The 22,803-nt window shown below is 36.3% G+C and overlaps 1 protein-coding gene across 2 annotated transcripts in view; it reads right to left on the bottom strand.

Annotated features, from left to right (window-relative positions):
* Window positions 1–14,782: 14,782 nt before the first annotated feature.
* The window catches only part of ZNF679 (zinc finger protein 679), a 33,709-nt gene continuing 25,688 nt past the window's right edge, over window positions 14,783–22,803 (bottom strand). For both annotated transcript variants that reach the window (XM_057302696.1, XM_008967730.2), the window contains 3 exons: window positions 22,670–22,796; window positions 22,088–22,183; window positions 14,783–17,118 (listed from right to left, as the gene is read on the bottom strand). In XM_057302696.1, coding sequence (XP_057158679.1) covers window positions 16,145–17,118; window positions 22,088–22,183; window positions 22,670–22,796 — 1,197 coding nt within the window. In that variant the 3' untranslated portion in view covers window positions 14,783–16,144. The remainder of the gene's footprint in view (window positions 17,119–22,087; window positions 22,184–22,669; window positions 22,797–22,803) is intronic.

Below are 22,803 nucleotides of genomic sequence, written 5' to 3'. Positions count from 1 at the left end.
CCTGGAACATGTTTACAGGGTGGATTGTGACATATTGCTTTTCCTAGCACCCAGGAGTTGTAAGTTTTATTGTCAGGACCCTGCCCTTAGTAAAAATATTGACATATCGCTGGGCCACCACCTAGTTGATGCGACTCTCCCTCCTAGTCTTTGCCCACAGGTGGGATGGTCACACATTTGGCCCAGCTCACAGGTGTAATGAAGACTCACATATGTGAACCCAGCCAATAGAAGAAATTTTAACTCTTCTAGCTAGGCTTAGAAAAACTGGCAATGATCTGGGTCTTCTACATGTGGAAAGATCACACAATATATCACACTCATGCGTATTCTATAAAGTCTTTGGGTGATATAAAGAGTGTCATATCAGCATCCAGCACAGAAGTAAAATTGTGACTCTTACAGGCACACCCAGCAGACAATTAAAATTGTCTCCCTCACACGTTGACAAAACTTACTGGTGAGGTCCTGACTCTCATATGAGGACACAATACACAGTTAGAATATTGACCATCCCATGTGGATCTGGACAAAGGTCAGATGGTGGATCATATCTGGACCCAGCTTACAGGCCCAGTGATGACTCTTATACCTGGACCCCACCAATAAGAGAGGTGTTAACTCTCTCTCATAGCTGGGATTAGGCCAAAAAATAAAGTTCTGGGTTTTCTACTTTAAAAAATATCACAGGTGATTACCACACACATGCATATTCTGTAAAGCCCTCAGATGGTACAGAGAGTGTCATCACAGGACCCAGCACAACACTGAGGTTGTGACTATTGTATGCACACTCAGCTGACTGTTAAAATTGTCACCTTTACATAGGAGAGAGCAAAATAGTGAGTTCCTGAATCTCACTGACAGACACAGTCCACAGTTAGATCATGTCTGTCACATGTGGATTGAGCCACAGGAGGGATGTTGACCAATTTCTGTAACCAGATAACAGGAACAAAAATGACTCTCCTACCTGGACCCAAAAATAAGAGAGATGTTTACTCTCATGCCTGGGCTTAGGGCAATGGGTGAGATCCTACATTTGGTATTGTAAGAAACACCTGGGCAAGCACAAAGGTCTCAAAGCAGATTGTGAGTCTCACATGTGCCATATAAAACCCTCAGGTGGTACAGAGAGTGTCATAACAGAAACCAGCAAACGGGTCAGATTCTGACTCTCATATGCACACCTGGCTGACAATAAGGATTCTCATCCTCCCACCTGAACACAGCCTCCTTACAACATCCTGAATCTCACACTCAGAGGCAGTCAAAAGTTGGAATTGTGACTCTCATACATGAATGCAGTCCACAGGTAGGATGGTGACTCTCACACCAAGGTTCAGTGTTGCAGGAAGTCAGGGACCCCAAACGGATGGACCAGCTGAAGCCATGCAGAAGAACGTAAATTGTGAAGATTTCATGGGCATTTATTAGTTCCCCAAATTAATACTTTTATAATTTCTTACACCTGTCTTTACTGCAATCTCTGAACATAAATTGTGAAGATTTAATGGACACTTATCACTTCCCCAATCAATACTCTTGGGATTTCCTATGCCTGTCTTTACTTTAATCTCTTAATCCCATCATCTTCGTAAGCTGAGGATGAATGTTGCCTCAGGACCCTGTGATAATTGCGTTAACTGCACAAATTGTCTAAACGATATGAAATCTGGGCACCTTGAAAAAAGAACAGGATAGCAGCAATGTTTAGGGAACAAGGGAGATAACCTTAAACTCTGGCTGTCTGTGGGCCGGGTGGAACAGAGCCATATTTCTCTTCTTTCAAAAGCAAATAGGAGAAATATTACTGAATTCTTTTTCTCAGCAAGGAACATCCCTGAGAAAGAGAATGCATCCCTAAGGGGAGGCCTCTGAAATGGCCGCTTTGGAGATGGCTGTCTTTTACAGTCATAGCGGAGGGAAGAAATAAGCCCTGGTCTCCTGTAGCACTCCCAGGCTTATTAGGATGAGGAAATTCCCGCCTAATAAATTTTGGTCAGACCAGTTATCTGCTCTCAAACCCTATCTCCTGATAAGATGTTATCAATGACAATGCATGCCTGAAACTTCATTAGCAATTTTAATTTCGCCCCGGTCCTGTGGTCCTGTGATCTCACCCTGCCTCCATTTGCCTTGTGATATTTTATTACCTTGTGAAGCATGTGATCTCTGTGATCCACACCCTATTCGTACACTCCCTCCCCTTTTGAAAATCACTAATAAAAACTTGCTGGTTTTGTGGCTTGGGGGGAATCATGGAACCTGCCGACATGTGATGTCTCCCCCGGACACCCAGCTTTAAAATTTCTCTCTTTCTACTCTTTCCCTTTATTTCTCAGACCAGCCGACACTTAGGGGAAAGTAGAAAAGGACCCACATGAAATATCGGGGGTGAATTTCACCCAATATCTGGTGCCCACGTGGTCTTTCTTTTTTCCTAAGTGCATGTGGGAACCCAATTCCCTTTGGTAGGTGTGGAGAAATGTCATCGGTTTGGTCCACAGATATGCGTGTTTGACTCCCCGACAACTGGTGAGTAGTCTGTGTATGGTCCAGGTTAACTATGGGTCATGCTACTTTTTATTAACAATTGTACTTCATTCCATTTATATCACCCTTCTTCACTGTTTCAATGCCTTCTGCACTTCCTTTCAGTGAAAAACAGGCCAGCTGGTGCCAGGAAATGGGTGTTTTGCTAGTGCTACTTTAAGAGTAATGATGAAGAGCACTTGTCTGAATCGTTCCCATGTGGCAAACACAGTGATTTGGCCTAAAGTACACACATTTATTATTTTCCTCTAAATGTACTAATGAAATAAAATTCTTAGCTAAGAAAGGCTTGATCTCATTCAAATATGTTTTATGAAATTTGGTTGACATTTCAGTGTCTCTGACTTAAATGGAATATTTAAAATTTCCATGAATCCAAATAGAGTGTTATACATGAACAATCTTTTGCTAAAAGCCTTTCTGAGGCAGAGTAAGATTCATAAAATTTCTTTATAATATAGAAGAAATGTGGTTAACTATGTTCCCGGTATCAACTCTGAACACTGAGCATTCTCAGTTCCCAGTATTCACCCTGAGTCATTCAGGAAAAACTGGTATCTCTGTAAGGAGACAGAAAAAGTGCTTGGGGGAGGGTCACAATATTGCACATAAATTCTTTTTGCATGCACCTATTAGGATACTAATCTAATTGGTCTATCATTTGCATGGCTAGATTGTTACTGAATGTAGTCATACTATTTTGTTTTTTGCAGCTAATGACATCTGTTACCTATAAGTTTCATACAATAACTTGCTCAGCTGAGACATGAACCTTTGTTAATTTACCCTCAATTGAGGGACTAGATTTGCAGTTTCCAATCTTTCAATGTTAAAGCAAATCAGAGAAGAGTAGTGTGGGTATGTAGTATGCATTTTCCTGCCTAACTATCAAAATTCTTCTCATATTGCCTTTGACACTGTAGGCAGCCACCTAAAAAATATTCCCTCCTAATTTTTTAGCCAGGATATTAGATTTTAAAAGGTCAAGGACTTAATAATTGGGCAAAGCCAAAATCTTGTCTTTGCTTCTTGACAATTTCAAAGAACATGGCAATTATGCCAAGCCATTGAAAGATGTGGTTCTGATGACTGTTATTTTATTTCAAATGTTCTCTCTAATTGTTAGTCTTATTGTGTTAATCTAAAAGAGAAATGATCTACATCACAATTTGTGCATTCAAGAAATATGTTAAGATGTTCAAAGTTCGATATTCTATTACAGAATAGTAGAATTCTCTGAAATTTCAATGTCAAATTATTATTAATAAATTCATTATTTTTTCAACATTTTCCAGTGTTGAAATTAAATAATTGGGTATGCTTTTTCATGATAAGTTCAATTCTAGGAGAGTACTTACTGGTCTGCCTGGTATTTTTGTCATGAATTATGTAAAACTGAGTTAACAGAATGGAACAGAAATGCTAATTTAATCAGAATGAGAATGAATTCAGCCTTGTTGGTAGACTACTGGTATCCCAGAGGCTGATCATTTACTTCAGCTGTGTAGACATTACTTCCTAATGCCAGTGAGCCCTTGCAACCAAGTTGCCTTTGTTTCCCATTGATGTGGTCATGTTCTGGCCTCTGTTTTTATTAAGCTGTCCCAGATGAAGGGTGATTATTTCTTGCATAAGTGAGATCTCTTCTCTTTTCTCTGCCATGAGATCCTCCAGTTATCCCTACAGAAAGCAACATGTTGAAGGCAGAAATGGAGGCAGTATACAAATATATCCCTTGTCATGTGGCCACCATAAGCAGCTTACAACATGGCTTACCTAGAAGTTTGATTAATTTCAGGGAAGCAGGGGTGTTTTTCCATGACGTGCTTTTTCTTTTAAAAACACCTCTGATTAAATTTAGTCTAATCAAGATAATTTCTCTTATGATAAACAGGAAGCCAATACATTAGTAACCTAATTACGTGAAAAATGTCCCACCACAGTCACACACATTTTCTCACACTCAGGAGAAAAGGATACACAGCAGGTGTGCACTGAAGTGGGGACCTGAGGGTCATCTGAGAATTTTGCCTACCCTCCTGAATAGATTTCTAAAATAGCCTTTCAGTTGCTTTTGTTGTGTTTCTAAGTAAACAAAGATATCATCTGCAAATAATAATTTCACTGCTTTCCAATTTTATTCATTAAAATAATTATCTTTTTCTGGCTTATATGAAGTATTTTTCATTTATATTATATATTCACATACGTACATATATAACAATACAAATGTATCCTTTTTAATTTTTGTTAAATTTTTAAGAATGGATGTTGAAGGTAACTTCTTTTCTGTTTGACAGGGTTTTTATTGTTGTATTCAAGAGTATTATCCCTGAAGTCAAAGTTGCTTGTGTTTTAATACTGGCTCTGCTATTGTGAGCAGGTTATTTCTCTCTTTGGCTCTGTTTCTTTCTTTATAAATTGAGGCTCATAATACCTTTGTTATTAGGTTACTGTGTCTATTAGTCCATTCTCACACTGCTATAAGGACACACCCAAGACTAGGTAAATTGTAAAGGAAAGAGGTTCATTTGACTCACAGTTCAGCATGCCTGGGGAGGCCTCAGGAGACTTACAATCATAATGAAAGGGGAAGCAAACACATCCTGTTTCGTATGGTGATAAGAAGAGAAAACGTGCTGAGCAAAAGGGAGAAAAGTCCCTTATAAAACCAGCAGATCTTATGCAAACTCACTCACTATCATGAGAACAGAATGAGGGTAACTGACCACAGGATTCAATTACCTCCCACCAGGTGTCTCCCATGACACATAGGAATTATGGGAACTAAAATTCAAAATTACATTTGGGTGTGGACACAGCCAGACCACATCAATGTGACAACAAAATTTATTAACACATGTATAATGTTATTGTTAGTGCTCAGTACAAATTAGCTATTATTAATGAGATATTTATATGCTGAATTATGTTAATACATGCTTTCACACAAATATTTTTCCATTACATATGAGTTTTCCAACCAATAGATGAATATATATTTGAATTACAATTTTATTTTAAAGGTGGTATATACATTTAGAATAATAGTATACACAATGGAATACTATGTAGCCTTGAAAAGAGGGAAATATTGTCAATTGAAAAAATAAGGATAAATTTAGAGAATATTTGCTGAGTACAATAACCCAGACACACAAGAAAAATACTGCATGATTTCACTTGTATGTAGAATCTAATAAAGTTGTATTTGTTATTTACAAAGTAGAATGTGGAATAATTGGTTACCAGAGGCAGTTGTTGATAAAAGAATGCAAAGTTTTACAGACAGGACAAAGAGATTTTGAGATCTATTGCACAGTAGAGTGATTATAGTCAATGATAATGTATTGTATATCTCAAAATAACTAACAGTAAGTTTTAATGTCTCACCACAAAAAATGCTAGGTAAGTGAGGTGATAGATATGTTAATTGACTTAGTTCATATTTTATACATATATCAAAACATTACTCTGTACCCCATAAATGTATACAATTTTGATTAGTCAACCAAATATACTAGTAATACATGTTTTTTTTAAATTAACTTTAAAAAACTGGGCCAGAGAAATAAATGTTTCTTCATATCTTATAATTTCAGGAAAATATACATATATTTTTAATTACACATGGCTTGCTTATTTAGTGATGTAGATAAGTAAACTTTTGATATTGTGAATAGTCTGAACCTACCACTCAATAATAAAATGTTAATTATTACTGTTCAGAATAATACAATTCTTTCTTTCTTTCTTTCTTTTTCTTTCTCTTTCTTTCTTTTTCTTTTTTTTTTTTTTTTTTTTTTTTTGAGACGGAGTTTTGCTCTTGTTGCCCAGGCTGGAGTGCAATGGTGCAGTCTCGGCTCACTGCCGTCTCTGCCTCCCAGGCTGAACTGATTCTCCTGCCTCAGCCTCCCAAGTAGCTGGGATTACAGGCATGTGCCACCATGTCCAGCTAGTTTTGCATTTTTAGTAGAGACGGGGTTTCTCCATGTTGGTCAGGCTGGTCTCAAACTCCCGACCTCAGGAGATCCACTTGCCTCAGCCTCCCAAAGTGCTCGGATTACAGGCATGAGCCACTGTGCCTGGCCTTATTTGATAATAGAATACTTTCAAAGACAGACTCTAAAGCAACTGTTTAAAGTAAAATCTTCTCAACATAAATGATTTTCTTCACTTATAAAGTTATTTAAATATATATTTTAAACTACCTTTAAATTTATAAACTGAACATAAAAAATTAGCTGGCAAAAAAGAATTTATTAAACAAATAGATCAGAAAACAATTTGCCTCTTTCTCTAATTTTAAAACTGATAACACTCAGCATTTAAGTGCTTATTCTCTAGTGTTACTAGAGTGGTAAAGAGCAGAACAAGATGAGGGATCTCTTTTTAGTATTTATATTCATGCTGTATGAGAATATATGAAAATTTGCCAAGGATAGTATTAAAAATATCCATCGACTATTATAGTCCCAAACTGACCAATTAAAATGAACATAAATTACAACCCCCTGGTGTGGCCACCTTGTTGATCCCAGGCGTAACATTGGTCCTGATCTAAAAAACTTTACAAATCACCAGCGCTAATAAATTTTCTGTACACTCGCTCTATGCTGGGCACTCTTCTGACACCTTCATTTGTATTAATTGCTTTAATTTTATCAAAACCCTAGGATTTAGGCAGTATTATCCTTACTGTACAGCTGAAGAGTCAAGCACAGAGATGTCAAGAAACTGTCTCCAGGTCACACAGCCCATAAGTGGCAGAACCAGGATGTAATCAGGGACCACCAGATAGCTAGCTTTAATATTAGCCCTTATGGCCAGCCCCCTCTCACTCAATTTTTTTTCCATTTTTTATTTAACATTTTTGCTTTGAATTTTCTAATTTATTAGAAATGAAGCAGAATTTAAAAACAACTTTTTTCACCCCTAGATAGTATAGAGAACTTCATTTAGGGTTCAAAGGGCTCAAAACAAAGCCTATCACAAATATTTTGGTTGGTAAATGGTTTCTAATGACCTTATTCCTCCCATTACTTAAAAGAGTCACTAATGGTACTTTTGAAAAATATCTTTTATATTAAAAGCTAGAATGAAGCTGAGTGCAGTGGCTCAAACCTACAATCCTAGCACTTTGGGAGGCCCAGGCAGGTGGATTACTTGAGGTTAGGAGTTCGAGAACAGCTTGGCCAACATATTGAAACTCCGTCTCTAATAAAAACACAAAAATTAGCTGGGTGTGATAGCCGGTGCCTGTAATCCCAGCTACTTGGGAGTCTGAGGCAGGAGAATCACTTGAACCTGGGAGGCAGAGGTTGCAGTGAGCCGATATCACACCACTGCACTCCAGCCTGGGCAACAGAGCAAAACTCCATCTGAAAAAAAAAAAAAAAAGCTAGAATAAGCCTATTATTTTATTTAAAATTTGTGATCTAAATGTACATCATTATTCATTGAGTGGTCTAAAGTTTCTGAAAGTTTTGAAAACACTAATATAAGAATACTTTTTCAGTCAGGTGCAGTGGCTCACGCCTATAATCCCAGCACTTTGGGGGGCCGAGATGGGCAGATCACGAGGTGAGGAGTTCGAGATCAGCCTGGCCAACATGGTGAAACCCTGTCTCTACTAAAAATACAAAAATTGGCTGGGCATGGTGGCACGTGCCTGTAATCCCAGCTATTCAACAGGCTGAGACAGGAGAATCACTTGAATCTGAGAGGCAGAGGTTGCAGTTAGCTGAGGTCGCGCCACTGCACCCTATCCTGGGTGACAGAGCGAAACTCTGTCTCAAAAAAAAAAAAAAAAGAATACTTTTTCATATAGAATGATTAAAGCATATTGTTTTCTCAGTGACTAAAATGAAACAAATTACAATTACTAACCAGTCACTTACAACGTGGTTTTTAATATTATTTAATGACCACATGTGTAGTTTCCTTGAACTCATTTTAACAACTTATTTCTATTGCTTCTTCACTTCTATTAGAAAAAAATTAAAATTTATGTTGCTAAAAGCCTATGAATTTTGTTCTAATCTTAGTGATCATCTTAAAATACCTTATATGCTTATGATCATAGAAACTCTATTTACCATTTACATTTAGAAGAGAAATAACTACTTTGCATTAGACCAAACAGAGTAATTCTTTTTTTTTATTGTTTTCTGATTTTTGAGATGGAGTCTCACTCTGTCGCCCAGGCTGGAGTGCAGTGGTGCGATCTCAGCTCACTGCAACCTCCGCCTCCTGGGTTCAAGCAATTCTCCTGCCTCAGCCTCCTGAATAGTTGGCATTACAGGCATGCACCACCATGCCCGGCTAATTTTTTCTATTTTTAGTAGAGATGGGGTTTCTCCATATTGGCCAGGCTGGTCTTGAACTCCTGACCTTGTGATCTGCCCACCTCAGCCTCCCAAAGTGCCAGGATCACAGGCGTGGGCCACCGCACCTGGCCAATTCTTGCTATCTTATAAGCAATTACAATATTAATACCATCACCTAGATAGAACTTAAAGATAACTCAGTTTTTCTGTGCTGTTTCTGTTATTTAACTTGTCAGCAATAGCAATAGAAACTCTGATATTTACAGCATATTCTGGGTCCAGCAGAATATGGGAGGAGCCAATATACTTCAGGGCTTTTACTTTCGCTTGGAAACCTTTAGTTTCTGGTGCTGACGGCAATGTAGCGGAAGACACTAAAAATCAGGTGTTGCCACCTGTCACATGATTGGTCACTCTGTGAACACAATAAACATCTTTGCATGAAAAATAACTGAGTAATTGTTTTAATCTAAATCTGCCATAATCTCCAAAATTTTCCCAGAGAAAATGACCAAAATGTTGGCTACGGTTAGGTGAGTAAGTGAAAACTGTAGACTGAATCTCACCCACTAAAAAATAATCATAAAATAATAGAAAAATCTCTCAAGATTGTAACATTAATATGAAACATTATATGTTCATAATATGTAACATTAATATGAAAAGGAAATATTATTCCAATTTTTAAATTCATAGAGCTCATTTTATTTGCAACATTTAACATTCACACTCAAAAATACAAGATCCTGCATGAAAACTTAAGTTGTGCTATAAATATATCGTAAAAATTATTTAATAATTATCCGTTAATATTAACTCTCCTGAACTTGTGATCCACCTGCTTCAGATTTATAAGATATATTTTCTAAATAATTTTGTATATGCTTCAGTTCGTCTTAGAATCTAATAAAAAATTTTTTTGCAAAGACAAATAGTGCTATCTGACTTAATTGTCTCACCTGTGGACAGTGTATGCCTCTTATCTCAATTAACTTATGTGGAAGCTACACTGAGAAGCTATAAATAAGCTGAAACTCCCAAGTTTAACACAGTTTTTCACCATATTAAAAAATTCCAATTTTCTCATCAGAACCTACAAAGTACTGTGTGAAATGATGTGGCACAGAGAGAACAGTGAGAAAGCTGTAGCCATAGCACAGAAATAAATGGGAAGGGCTGTGATGGACACATCATTAGGATAAACATAAAAAGCCACAAAACAAAAGATAATCAGAAAATTTAAAAAGTAGAATTTTTATTTAAATTCAGAGAGGCCATTTTGCAACCTAAGAACTGATGTCCTCTGCACATGCAGAATCAATGTTATATTTTCACCATGAATATTTTCCATCTGTGATTGAGTGTTACAAAGAAAATCAAGCAGGAATAACTATGGCTAATTATGAAGCATCTAGTACACAGATAGTCCTGTCTTATATTTGTGCATTAGTCTCTTTTTACACTGCTGTAGAGATACTACCCAAGACTGGAACATTTATGATGAAAGGAAGTTTAGTTGATTCACAGTTCCACATGGCTGGGGAGGCCTCAAGAACCTTACAATAATGGCAGAAGGTGAAAGAGAAGCAGGTATCTTCTTTACTAGGTGGCAGTGGAGAGGGAGAGCAGAAAAATTACCACTTATAAAACCATCCGATCTCATGACAACTCACTCACTATCATGAAAACACGATGGGTATCATTCTGCTCCTGGCCGCTCCCAAATCTCATGCCCTTTTTATATTTCAAAACCAAACATGCTTTCCCAACAGTCCCCAAAAGTCTTAACTCATTTTAGCATTAACCCAAAAGTCTAACTCCAAAGTCTCGTCCCTGCTACCTATGAGCCTGTAAATCAAAAGCAAGTTAGTTACTTCCAAGATACAACGGGGGTACAGGCATTAGATAAATTCTTCCATTTCAAATGTGAGAAATTTGCCAAAACCAAAGAGCTACAGGCCTCATGCAAGTTTGAATTCCAACGGGGCAGTAATAAAATCTTAAAGCTCTGAGATGATCTCATTTGACTTCATGTCCCACTTCTGGGCCATGCTGATGCAAGGGGTGGGCCCTTGTGGCCTTGAGCAGCTCCTTCATGGACTGGAATTGAATGCCTGTGGCTTTTCCAGGTGCACAGTACAAGTTCATGGTGGATCTGTCATTCTGGGGTCTGGAGTATAGAGGCCTTCTCACAACTCCAGTAGGCAGCTTCATGGGGGAGTCTGCATGAGGGCTCCAACCCCACATTTCCCTTCTGCATTGCCCTATTACAGGTTCTCCATGAGGGCTCTGCCCCTGTAGAAGACTTCTGCCTGAACATCCCGGCATTTTTATCCATCCTCTGAAATCTAGGCAGAGGTTCCCAGAGCTCAACTCTTGTTTTATGTGCACTCACATGCCCAATACCACACAGAAGCCACCAAGGCTTGAGGATTGCACTTTCTGAAGAAATAACCCAAGCTTGTACCTTGGCCCCTTTTAGCCACAGCTGGATCTGGAGCAGCTGGGATGCAGGACACCAAGTCCTGAGGCTTCACAGAGCAGTGGGGCCCTGGGCCTCGACCATGAAACCATTGTTTCTCCCTAGGGCTCCTGGCCTGTGATGGAAGGACCTGCCTCAGATCTTTAACATGACCTGAAGACATTTTCCCCATTGTCTTGGCTATCAACATTCAGCTTCTCTTTACTTTTGCAAATTTGTGCAGTGCCTTGAATTTCTTTTCAAAAACTGGGGTTTTATTTTCTATGTCATGGTCAGGCTGCAAATTTTCCAAATTTTTATATTCTGCTTCCATTTTAAACATAAGTTTCTCATCTCCATCTGAGACCACCTCAACATGGACTTCATCATTCATATAGCTATTAGCATTTTGGTCAAAAGCATTCAACAAGTCTCTAGGAAGTCCCAAACTCTCCCACATCTTCTTTTTCTGAGCTCCCTAAACTTTCAACTTCTGCCTATTACTCAGCTCCAAATTCACTTCCACATTTTCAATTATCTTTATAGCAGTGCCCCAAACTCCCAGTATTAATTTTCTGTATTAGTCTGTTTTCACACTACTATAAAGATACTACCAAAGAATGGGTAATTTATACAGAAAGGAGGTTTAATTTACTCACAATTCTGCATGGCTGGGGAGGGTCTAAAGAAACCTACAATTATGGTGGAAGGCAAAGGAGAAGCAAATACCTTCCTCACTAGGCAGCAAGAGAGAGGGAAAGCAGAAAAAACCACCATTTATAAAACCATCAGATCTTTTGAGAACTCACTTACTATCATGAGAACAGCATGGGGGAAAATTACCCCCATATTCCAATCACCTCCCACCAAGTCCCTTCCTTGACATGTGGGGATTACAGTTTGAGATAAGATTTGGGTGTATAAGATCTTAAAGTTACAAATTCAATACAGGGCACAGAATATATATGTATTTTTTTCAGAATCTCTGAGGTTTCTTGGTTTCTAGTTAATTATCCACCTTATTAAAATGATCTTTTTTGTTTCAATATTGTTCTTTTCTTCTGAAAATGCATACAAACTCACAAACACACTCACTTGCTACATAACTTTCTTACACTTAAGGTATATCTTTTATTTATTTATTTTTAGATGGTGTCTCACTCTGTCACCCAGGCTGGAGTGCAGTGGTGCCATCTCAGCTCACTGCAACCTCCACCTCCCGGACTCAAGCAATTCTCCTGCCTCAGCCTCCTGAGTAGCTGGGACTACAGGCACGCACCACCATGGCCAGTTAATTTTTGTATTTTTAGTAGAGATGGGGTTTCACCATGTTGGCCAGGCTTGTCTTGAACTCCTGACCTCAAATGACCCACTCACCTCAGCCTCCCAAAGTGCTGGGATTACAAGCATGAGCCACTGCACCCAGCTGGTGTATCTTTAGTATATTTGTATATATAACTCTATGTAAATAAAAACTAAAAGTCTGTTTTTGTTTGTCAGCAGAGAGGTCACATGTAAAAAAATATATAAAACAAATTTAAAAAAATAATCAACTCAGAAATGTATGGATATTAATTATACTCATGTAATTTTTATGATCACAAAATGACCCTATGGTTAATAATTCAATTGCACATACTGAGATAACTAAAAGTTGACTGTTTGTAATACAAAGGATAAATACATGCTCGAGGTGATGAATACCTCATTTACTCTGCTGTTATAATTAAATATTGTATATCTGTGTTAAAATATCTCATACATGCCATAAGTGTGTATGCACACTATCTACCCACAAAAGTTAAAAAAATTTTAAATAAGATAAAAAAGAATACAAATTTGACCTATGGGAACAAAATTCTTCAACTTATTTGCAGTTTAAAACCGCTGGCAGGCAAGGCATGGTGACTCACACGTGTATCCCAGCATTTTGGGAGGCCGAGGCAAGTGGATGACCTGAGGTCAGGAGTTCGAGACTAGCCTGGCCAACATGGTGAAACCCCATCTCTACTAAAAATACAAAAATTAGCCAGGTGTGGTGGCATGTGCCTGTAGTTCCAGCTACTTGGGAGACTGAGGCAGGAGAATCGCTTGGACCCAGGATGTGGAGGTTGCAGTGAGCCGAGATTGCGCCACTGCACTCCGGCCTGGGTGACAGAGCAAGACTCTGTCTCAAAACAAACAAACAAACAAACACACACTGGCAAAAAAGAGATTACTAGACATGTCATTCCCCTACATTAACAAATACTGTATTGTTACCATCTTTAACCTAGAACCTTAAGTAAGATGGGACACGTTAAAATTGATAGCAAATTAACACTTCTTTCAAAGCACAAGTCTTAACACATTAAAAACAATTTTGTTTAATGAAAAAATTAAGTTCATACATAATCTTTAAAAAATTTTAAATTTATTGCATTTTATTACACAAAGGTACAATTGATAAAATAATTTATTACTAACATTGAAAGGTTTTCCTCTCACTAGAATTCAGAATATTACTGTGAACACCCACCTTATACATCACTAAAACAATTTTATAAGTCAACCACAAAGAGCCTCTCCATTTAGATTTTTCATTATGCATGTTACAACCTAATGTCCTTACTCTTTCATAGGAAAGTTCATGAATAATGGACACCTATAAAAAATAATCTCTTATATCTCTGATGCAACAATTCATCAAATACTTACACAAACAATGGGAAGAAAGAATCAACATGAGGTAACTCGAGACTTGGGTTACATTATTATTTGCTTTTCAGAAAATGTATATTTTTTTTACAGAAAAAGAAGCATACCTCGGATGTAATTATAAATCTCCAAAAAAAACTACTTCATTAAAATGTATATAATGTTAGCTTTGGATCATTTTTATAACTAGCACCCTGATTTAGTGTAATGTCTGAAGTTTCAGTGCCTTCATTCTTTCTACTGTGAATTCTCAAATGTTTATATAGACTTAATTTTTGATTAAATATATTTTCCCCATCTGCTACATCTGCAAAAATATTTTTTAGTAGAAACTGGTGTTTTCTAAGCTGTAGTTTTTGAACAAATGTTCTTTCACATTCATTACATTTTCAGGCTTTCTCTCAAATATAAATTCTCTGACGTTCACCAAAGTTTGAGCATCTGCTTCAGGGTTTTCCTTTAATATAAAATGTGTACAATAAAATCTATATTACAAGTAAAGGTACTACAATCCTCTTTATGTTTGAAATGTTTGTCTTCAGAATAAACAGTCTTTACTTTAAAGGCCTATATTTTCTGAAGGTCTTTTTACAGTAATCACATGTATAATACTTTTTTTTTGAGATGGAGTCTTGCTCTGTTGCCCAGGCTGGAGTACAGTGGCCCAGTCTTGGCTCACTGCAACCTCCGCCCCCTGGGTTCAAGTAATTCTCCTGCCCCAGCTTCCTAAGTAGCTGGGATTACAGGTGCATGCCACCATGCCTGGCTAATTTTTCTATTTTTAGTAGAGATGGGGTTTCACCATGTTGGCCAGGATGGTCTTGAACTCTGGACCTCATGATCCACCTGCTTTGGCCTCCCAAAGTGCTGGGATTACAGTCATAAGCCACCACACCTGGCTTATAATGCTTTTATTAAGTATAAACTTTCTGATATTGAGTAAGATGTGAACAGATATTAATGGCTTTTCACATTCTTTGTATTTGTACAATTTTTCTCTGGTTATAAATGCTTTCTTGTGCCATAAGGTGTGAGAATTTGTTAAAAGTTTTGACACATTTTTCATTTTTGTAGGAGTTTTCTTCAGTATAAATTATCTTACCTACCCTAATGTGTGACTACCATTTAAAGGCCTTGCCACATTTAACACATTTCTGGAGTTTCTCACCAGGATGATTTCTCTTTGTTAGAAAGTTTGAGGTGTGGTTAAATGCTGTGTTACATTTTTTATGTATGTAGAGTTTCTCTCCAGCATAAAATTTTTAATTAATAAGGATGGAGAACCAGTTAAAGGCTTTGCCACATTTTTTTTTTTTTTTACAATTGCAGGGGTTGTCTCCAATATCAATTATCTTACATTTATTCAAACAAAAATTTGAGGACTTTTTAAAGACATTTCCATATTCCTTATTGTAGGGTTTCTTTTCAGTATTAATTTTCTTAATGTAGAATAAGGGTTCAAGACTAGTTAAAAGCTAAAGCTTTTAACCACATTTTTGTTTTTGTAGGGTTTCTCTCTAAAATGAATTATCTGATATTGTGTAAGGCCTGAGATGTGCTTAAAGGCTTTGTCACATTTTTTACCTTCATAGAGTCTCTCTAATATAAACTCTTTTAGGCTTTGGGAGGCTGAGAGGCAGTTAGATCACTTGAAGTCAGGAGTTCAAGACCAGCCTGGCCAACATGGTGAAACCCCATCTCTACTAAAAATACAAAATCAGCCAGTGTGGTTGCATGCACCTGTAATCCCAGCTACTCAGGAGGCTGAGGCAGGAGAATTGCTTGAACCCAAGAGGCAGAGGTTGCAGTGAGCTGAGATCATGCCACTGCACTCCAGCCTGGGTGACAAAGTGAGACTTCATCTCAAAAAATTTTTTTTCTCAAATAAATTCTCTTAGGTTCCTTAAGGTTTGAGGGCTGGTTAAAGACTTTGTTACTTTTTTTTACATTTATAAGACTTTTGTTCAATATGAATTCTCTTATGTACAATAAAGGTTTGGAACTGGTTAAAGGCTTGGCCACATTCTTTACACTTGTAGTGATTTTTTCAAGTATAAATTATTTTATGTATTATAAGGTCTGAAGGCTGGATTTTATCACATTATTCACATTTGTAGGGTTTCTCTCCAGTATGCATACTCTTATGATTAGCAAGACTTGAGGACCACTTAAAAGCTTTGTCACATTCTTCACATTTGTAGGGTTCCTCTCCAGTATGAATCCTCTTGTGAGTATTAAGAGTTGAGGAGAAGGCAAAGGCTTTCCCACATTCTTTACATTTGTAGGGTTTCTCTCCAGTATGAATTATCTTATGTTTCTTAAGGGTTGAGGAGCAGTTAAAGGCTTTGCCACATTCTTCACATGTGTAGGGTTTCTCTCCAGTATGAATTCTCTTGTGGTAAGTGAGGGATGAGGATAAGCTAAAGGCTTTGCCACATTCTTCACATGTGTATGGTTTCTCTCCAGTATGAATTCTCTTGTGGTTAGCAAGTGTTGAGGAGCGGCTAAAGGCTTGGCCACATTCTTCACATGTGTAGGGTTTTTCTCCAGTATGAATTCTCCTATGTTTAGTAAGGGTTGAGGACCAGGTAAAAGCTTTGCCACATTCCTCACATCTGTAGGGTTTCTCTCCAGTATGAATTCTTTTATGTTTAGAAAGGGTTGAAGAGCAGTTGAAGGGTTTGCCGCATTCTTCACATTGGTAGGAATTCTCCCTAGTATGAATTATCTGATGTTGATTTAGTTGTGAAAGCATGCAAAATGATTTGCCATATTTTTTACATTTGAAATGTTTCTTTCCAGTATGTCTTGTCTTATGTCTATTGGAATTTGAAAATTTACCGAAGACTTTGACACATTTATGAGTCTGAAATATTTTGTTTTGGGTAGTTGACAAACATTGGTTAACTTCATTACAACCTCCTTTTTGCACCTCACACTCACCCATGCTTTTACGTTTTTTTACTTGTAAATTGTCAAGTCCACATTTTCCATATCTTCTTGGTATTACTTTTTGGAGTGAATGTTTTATGCCTAGCTCTGGCGGAAGGTCTTGGGTGAAATGAGAACACATAACTGAAAGACATAAAAATCACAAGTTACTTCACTTACTACACCCAGATAAATATACTTTACAAATCGAATATATAAAATTATACAAGGTACTTTAGCAAAATGGCATATCAAATTACCACAGGCCATAATTCCTTCATAGGTGTATAAATGTAACAAAAACATAGTGATCAAAATACCTTTGCTGGAAATTTATAAATAAAGTGTGGGCACCAGGTGGGCACAATACCAAGAGCCATATAGACAGAAAAGAAAAGTCTGATACATTTACCCAACACAGCCCTTCTTCATCCCCAATAGAAGAACATGGTGTCTTTAGGAGTAAACTGGCTTTTATTACAAAAGACCAGAAAAATACTGGCACCTATATCTTTACTTTCAGCTTATGGGGGCCTTTCTGTCTTCCATGATAGAAAGTGCTGAATCAAATGGTAGTATACTTTGAAATGACACCTTTAAGTCTTTTGAGATCAAAGGTGAATGTTACAACAGCAGAAAGACTGTAGTACATGGATAGAAAATAGGTGTGGAAAGTAGCTACCTACTGGTAAGAAGAAACATGGAGAAGTCTTTTAATGGAAAAATAAATACAAAATTGCAGACAAGACACATCCTGAGAACATGTTTGAGAGACTCTGTGAATCTCTAGCCAAGAAAGAAAACTGATTTCAGGCTATGCCAGGAAAGAGCTGCATTATAAAGATCGTGAAAGGTAGTTTTATGTTAATGTTTAAATCTCAACCAAAGATTACAATGTATACAAAACATGAAGACAACATGGTCTAATCAAAAAAATCAAAAATTTTGAAAAAGCAACTACGAAAATAAAGAGGCATATATTAATTTTAAAAACGTAAGATAATCCATATTATGCTCAGTGAGAAAAATGGAAAACCAGACACCTAAATAAAATTAGAAAAATAAGAATAACAACAATAGGCTTGGAATAATAAAAACAAAACAATCATGGAATTAAAAAAGAATAACTGAAAAAATTTAGAAGTAAGAAAAAAATAATGTAAGAAATGAAGAAGCTAAACAAACTAGGATATACACAAAAAGATCCATAACACATATTTAAACAAAGTTTCAAAAGTCACTAGCCAGAAGACAATCTTGGGAGCTGTAAGATAAAAGTGAGGTATTATTTATAAGCATAGTCCTCTGACACATTGGACAACAGAAAGCTTGCAGGTCAGAAAAGAACTGTGTACAATGGTCAAAGTGCTGAAAAAAAATCTTCATGGTGAGAATAATAAATGCAGCAAAAATATACTACAAAATAAAGAAAAAATAAAGATCTTCCAGAATAAACACATGCTGGAAAAGCATATAAGCACTGCATGTGCCCTAAATAAAATGCTGAAAAGAGGTCCTGCCACTTAAAATAACATGATGAAAAAAATACATAATCATATGAAAATATATAACTTTCTGAAAAACATATGCATATACAAAAAATAAAAATCTGTGGTATTATTGTGATCATGCAGAAAACATTTTTAGTTATTCTTTAAAATTTCAAAGATATAAGCATAAAAATAATCATAAAACATAAAAAGATATAATTATCAACATCAATAAGATGTATAGGGTAGATATAATGAGGACAAATTTTTCTATGCAACTGAAGTCATTTTTTTTTTACCAGTTTAAAAAATATTGTGGTAACATTTAGAGGTGTTATGAAATCTCCAGTGTAGCACAAAGAAAAAATCTTTATAGACACACAAAAGAAAATGAGTCAATTACTAGCATGAGACAAAGATTGATATTATATAATGGTAAAATAAGTCCATTTACTAGGAATCTATAACTATTATGTCTATCTATATGTATAAGTATATATAACATCAGGGTTTCAAAATACATAAAGCAAATATTGATAGAAGTGAAGCAAGAAATAAAATGGCAGCATAAAATTATAAACATTAAGACCTCACTTTCAATAATAAATAAAAAATTGAAATAAAAAATTAATTAAAAAACAGAAAACCTGAAAAACATTATATAGTGTATGAATTCATTTTTCATTGCTATAGAAAATAACCTGAGACTGGGTAATTTATAAAGAAAAATACTTCTTTGGTTCACAGTTGAGTAGACTGTACAAGATGTATATGCCAGCACCTGTTTCTGGTGAGGATATGAGGAAGCTTACAATTATAGTGGAAGGCAAAAAAGAACCAAACATGTCACATGGTGAAAGATGATGCGAGTGTGAGGTGCAATAGCCATGTTCCTTTAAGCAAGCAGCTCTCATGTGAATTAATAGAGGGAGAACTCCATGATTACCAAGGGGATTGTGCCAAATCATTCATGAGGGATTTGTCTCCACGATGCAAACACCTCTCATTAGGCCCCACATCCAACACTGGAGATTAAATTTCAACATGAGATTTGGAGGGCACAGAGCTCTCCAGTCAAAAGCAAGAGGATACACAATATTCTTATTTGCACCTGGTATGTTCTGTTAGAATACATAGGTCTTAGCAAATTTCAAAAGATCAGCCAGGTGCAGTGGCTCACAGGTGTACTCTCAGCACTTTGGGAGGCCAAGGTGGAAGGATCACTTCGGGCAAGAAGTTTGATACCAGCCTTGGGAACACAGTGAGACCCAGTCTCTACAAATAATTGAGAATTAGCTGGGCATGGTGGAGTATGTCTGTAATGTCAGCCACTCAGGAGGCCAAGGTGGAAGGATTACTTGAGTCCAGGAGGTTTAGGCTGCAGTAAGCCAAGATTGTGCTACTGCACTAGAGTCTGGGCAACAGAGTGAGAAACCCCGTGTAAAAAAAAAATTTAAGAAGAGCAAAATCATACAGCCTATTTTTTCTAACCAAAACTGAATAAAACTAAAAAGAAAAAAGGTAAAACTGGCAAATCAAAAATACATGGAAATAAACACACTTTTCAATGTATTCTTGCACAGGTCAAATAATTTAATTTAATTTAATATTTTTGCTCAGGGGTCAAAATAGTTAAATGACAACTTAATTTGTTAAGATGTCAATATAACCCACAGTGGTGAACAAATTTAATATAATCTGTATCAAAATTCCAAAAGTATATTTATTCCTGAAATATTGTTTAAAATTTTTAAATTTTATTTTGAACTATATCTAGAGAAACACACATGAAAAACAGAGGCAATATACTTCTTAATTTTAAAACATAATAAAAAGCAGCAATAACAATGACTATGTGGTATCCACACAAAGACAAATAAAGACATGATAGAGCAAAATAGGGGGCCCAGCAATGAACTCTTCTGTGTATAAGCAAATAATCTGCCTCAAGGTTGCCATGAGCAGACAATGGAGAAAATACAATCCCTTCAACAGACAATGTTGAAAACTGGATATCTACATTGAAAAAATAAACTTGGATGCTTTAATTGCATCATATACAAAAAATATTTTAAACAAAATACTTTGGAAAAAAACTAATGAAATTCTTAGAAAAAAAATATAGTGGAAAGACATGACATTGGTCTTGGCACCATTTTCTTAGACATGCCATCAAATGCATGAGCAACAAAGAGAAGAACAGGAAAATTTAACTGGGCTAAACTTCAAAATTTCTGTAATCAAGTAACACATTTAATAGAGTGACAGTGCCACCCAAGAAATGGGTGACAATATTTGAAAATCACATGTGATAAAACTTAATATTGAGAATTTATAAACAACTCCTAGAAGTAGACAACAATAACTGAATTACTTGATTTAGAAATGGTCAAGCGAGCCAGGCGCGGTGGCTCATTCTTGTAATCCCAGAACTTTGGCAGGCCGAGGTGGGCAGATCACCTGAGGTCAGGAGTTTGAGACCAACCTGACCAACATGGCGAAACCCCATCTCTACTAAAAATACAAGATTAGCCAGGCATGGTGGCACATTCCTATAATCCCAGTTACTCAGGAGGCTGAGGCAGGAGAATCATTTGAACCCAGGAGGCAGAGGTTGCCCTGAGCCAAAATTGCCATTGCACTGCAGCCTAGGCAACAAGAGTGAAACTCAGTCTCAAAAAAAAAAAAAAAAAAGAAAGAAAGAAATGGACAAATGATTAAACTAAATTTTAATAAAAAAGATATACAAATGGGAAGAACTATTTGAAAGGTTGCACAAAATTAATAATTTATAGAAAAATGCGAAACAAAATCACAATACAAAACAAAATTACTTTACATCAATTAGAATGGCCAATATAAATTTTTTCAAAAACACCAACTATGTTGATGTAAAGAAATTGAAATCTATGTAAGTTGTTGATGAGAAAAAAGATGCAGCTATCATAAAAAATATGAATGTTCTTTGAATAATTAAAAATGAAATTATACAATACAGCAATTCTATTTATAAATCTATATCTAAAATATGCAACACAGTAAAATGAAGACATAAGAGGTATCCTGCTTGTATATCCCCCCACAGCAAGTCTCATAACCCAACCTCTAAATAAATAAATACATGGATAAAAATTAAAAAATAAAAAAGTTGTAAAAAAACCTTAAACTATATTTCAAGTCTATAGTAATGACAACAGAATGGCATGTGCAGAAAAACGGACAACCACCAATGAAACAGAAACTACTATTCTCACACATTTTAGACATGATGCAAAAAAAATTTTTTAATGGTTTAACATAGAGTTTCTCAAAAATATGCAGATATTAGCATGCCCCCAAAACAATGGCAAACCAGTCAGTCTCTGATAAGCCATAAAGAAAACTTTGGCTCACACTGTGAACTTGAAGAAAGATTACTGAAGCGAAAGTAGAATCCTTAGAGAATTTAAAAGCATGGGGCAGAAGGTATCTCTATCTGAGAGCAAAAGAAAAAAAATGACTCGGGCTTCTCAGAAACTCTTTCCATGGAAGCACATCTCCCCAAATCACATTTTAAGGACTGGCTTCCTCCTTGACTTTTGCACCTCTCATCTGTGTCATCCGCTTCATCCACTCTCACTTACCTGGGTGTTTGGTTACCATCTCATTTCTCTTTATATTCCAAGGGTCTTTATTTTGCTCCAGACAGGTGATCAAGTCTGGCTTAGAGACAGCAATACCTGTTTTATTAAGAAAAAAAAGTAACATAAATCTTGCTGAATTCTTTAATTACCAAACTAGTATTATGCTTAGTAAAGAGGATATAATAGAAAATTCTAGAAAATTAATATTGATTCATAACAGAACTTTTTAACTATTTAGAAAATATTTTAAATTTGTAGGTCCTTAATTTCACTACTCAGTACTACTGAATCAAAAATTGGTGGCAGCAACTGAATTCTCAGGTGTGGGCAACGATATTTTATGCCATGACATTTTTGGAATTGCCACTAACCTAGAGTGAAAGATACATAAGCTCAGGAAAGGGAAAAGTTCAGGTCAAGATAAAACATCTTGAAGAATTTGTTCTAAACCAATGAATCCCCAAGATTTTCTTCAAATCAGAGAGCTAAAATTCACTCATGCAAAGCAGAAATTACCAAAAAACATTTTAGAAAAGAGAGAAAAGAAATATATTAGGAATTGTGTATTGAAGTTATCCTCACCCAGGGAGACCAGGTTTCTATAGTTCTCTAACATCACATCTCTATATAAATTCTGCTGAGCGTGATCCAGGCATTGCCACTCCTCCAGAGAGAATTCTATGACTACATCTCTGAATGTCAACAGTCCCTGAAAA

This window comes from Pan paniscus, chromosome 6 (assembly GCF_029289425.2).
Source record: "Pan paniscus chromosome 6, NHGRI_mPanPan1-v2.0_pri, whole genome shotgun sequence".
Taxonomy (NCBI): Eukaryota; Metazoa; Chordata; class Mammalia; order Primates; family Hominidae; genus Pan; species Pan paniscus.
Note: the sequence above shows the minus strand (reverse complement) of the source record. Positions and strands in the feature narration are given on the sequence as shown.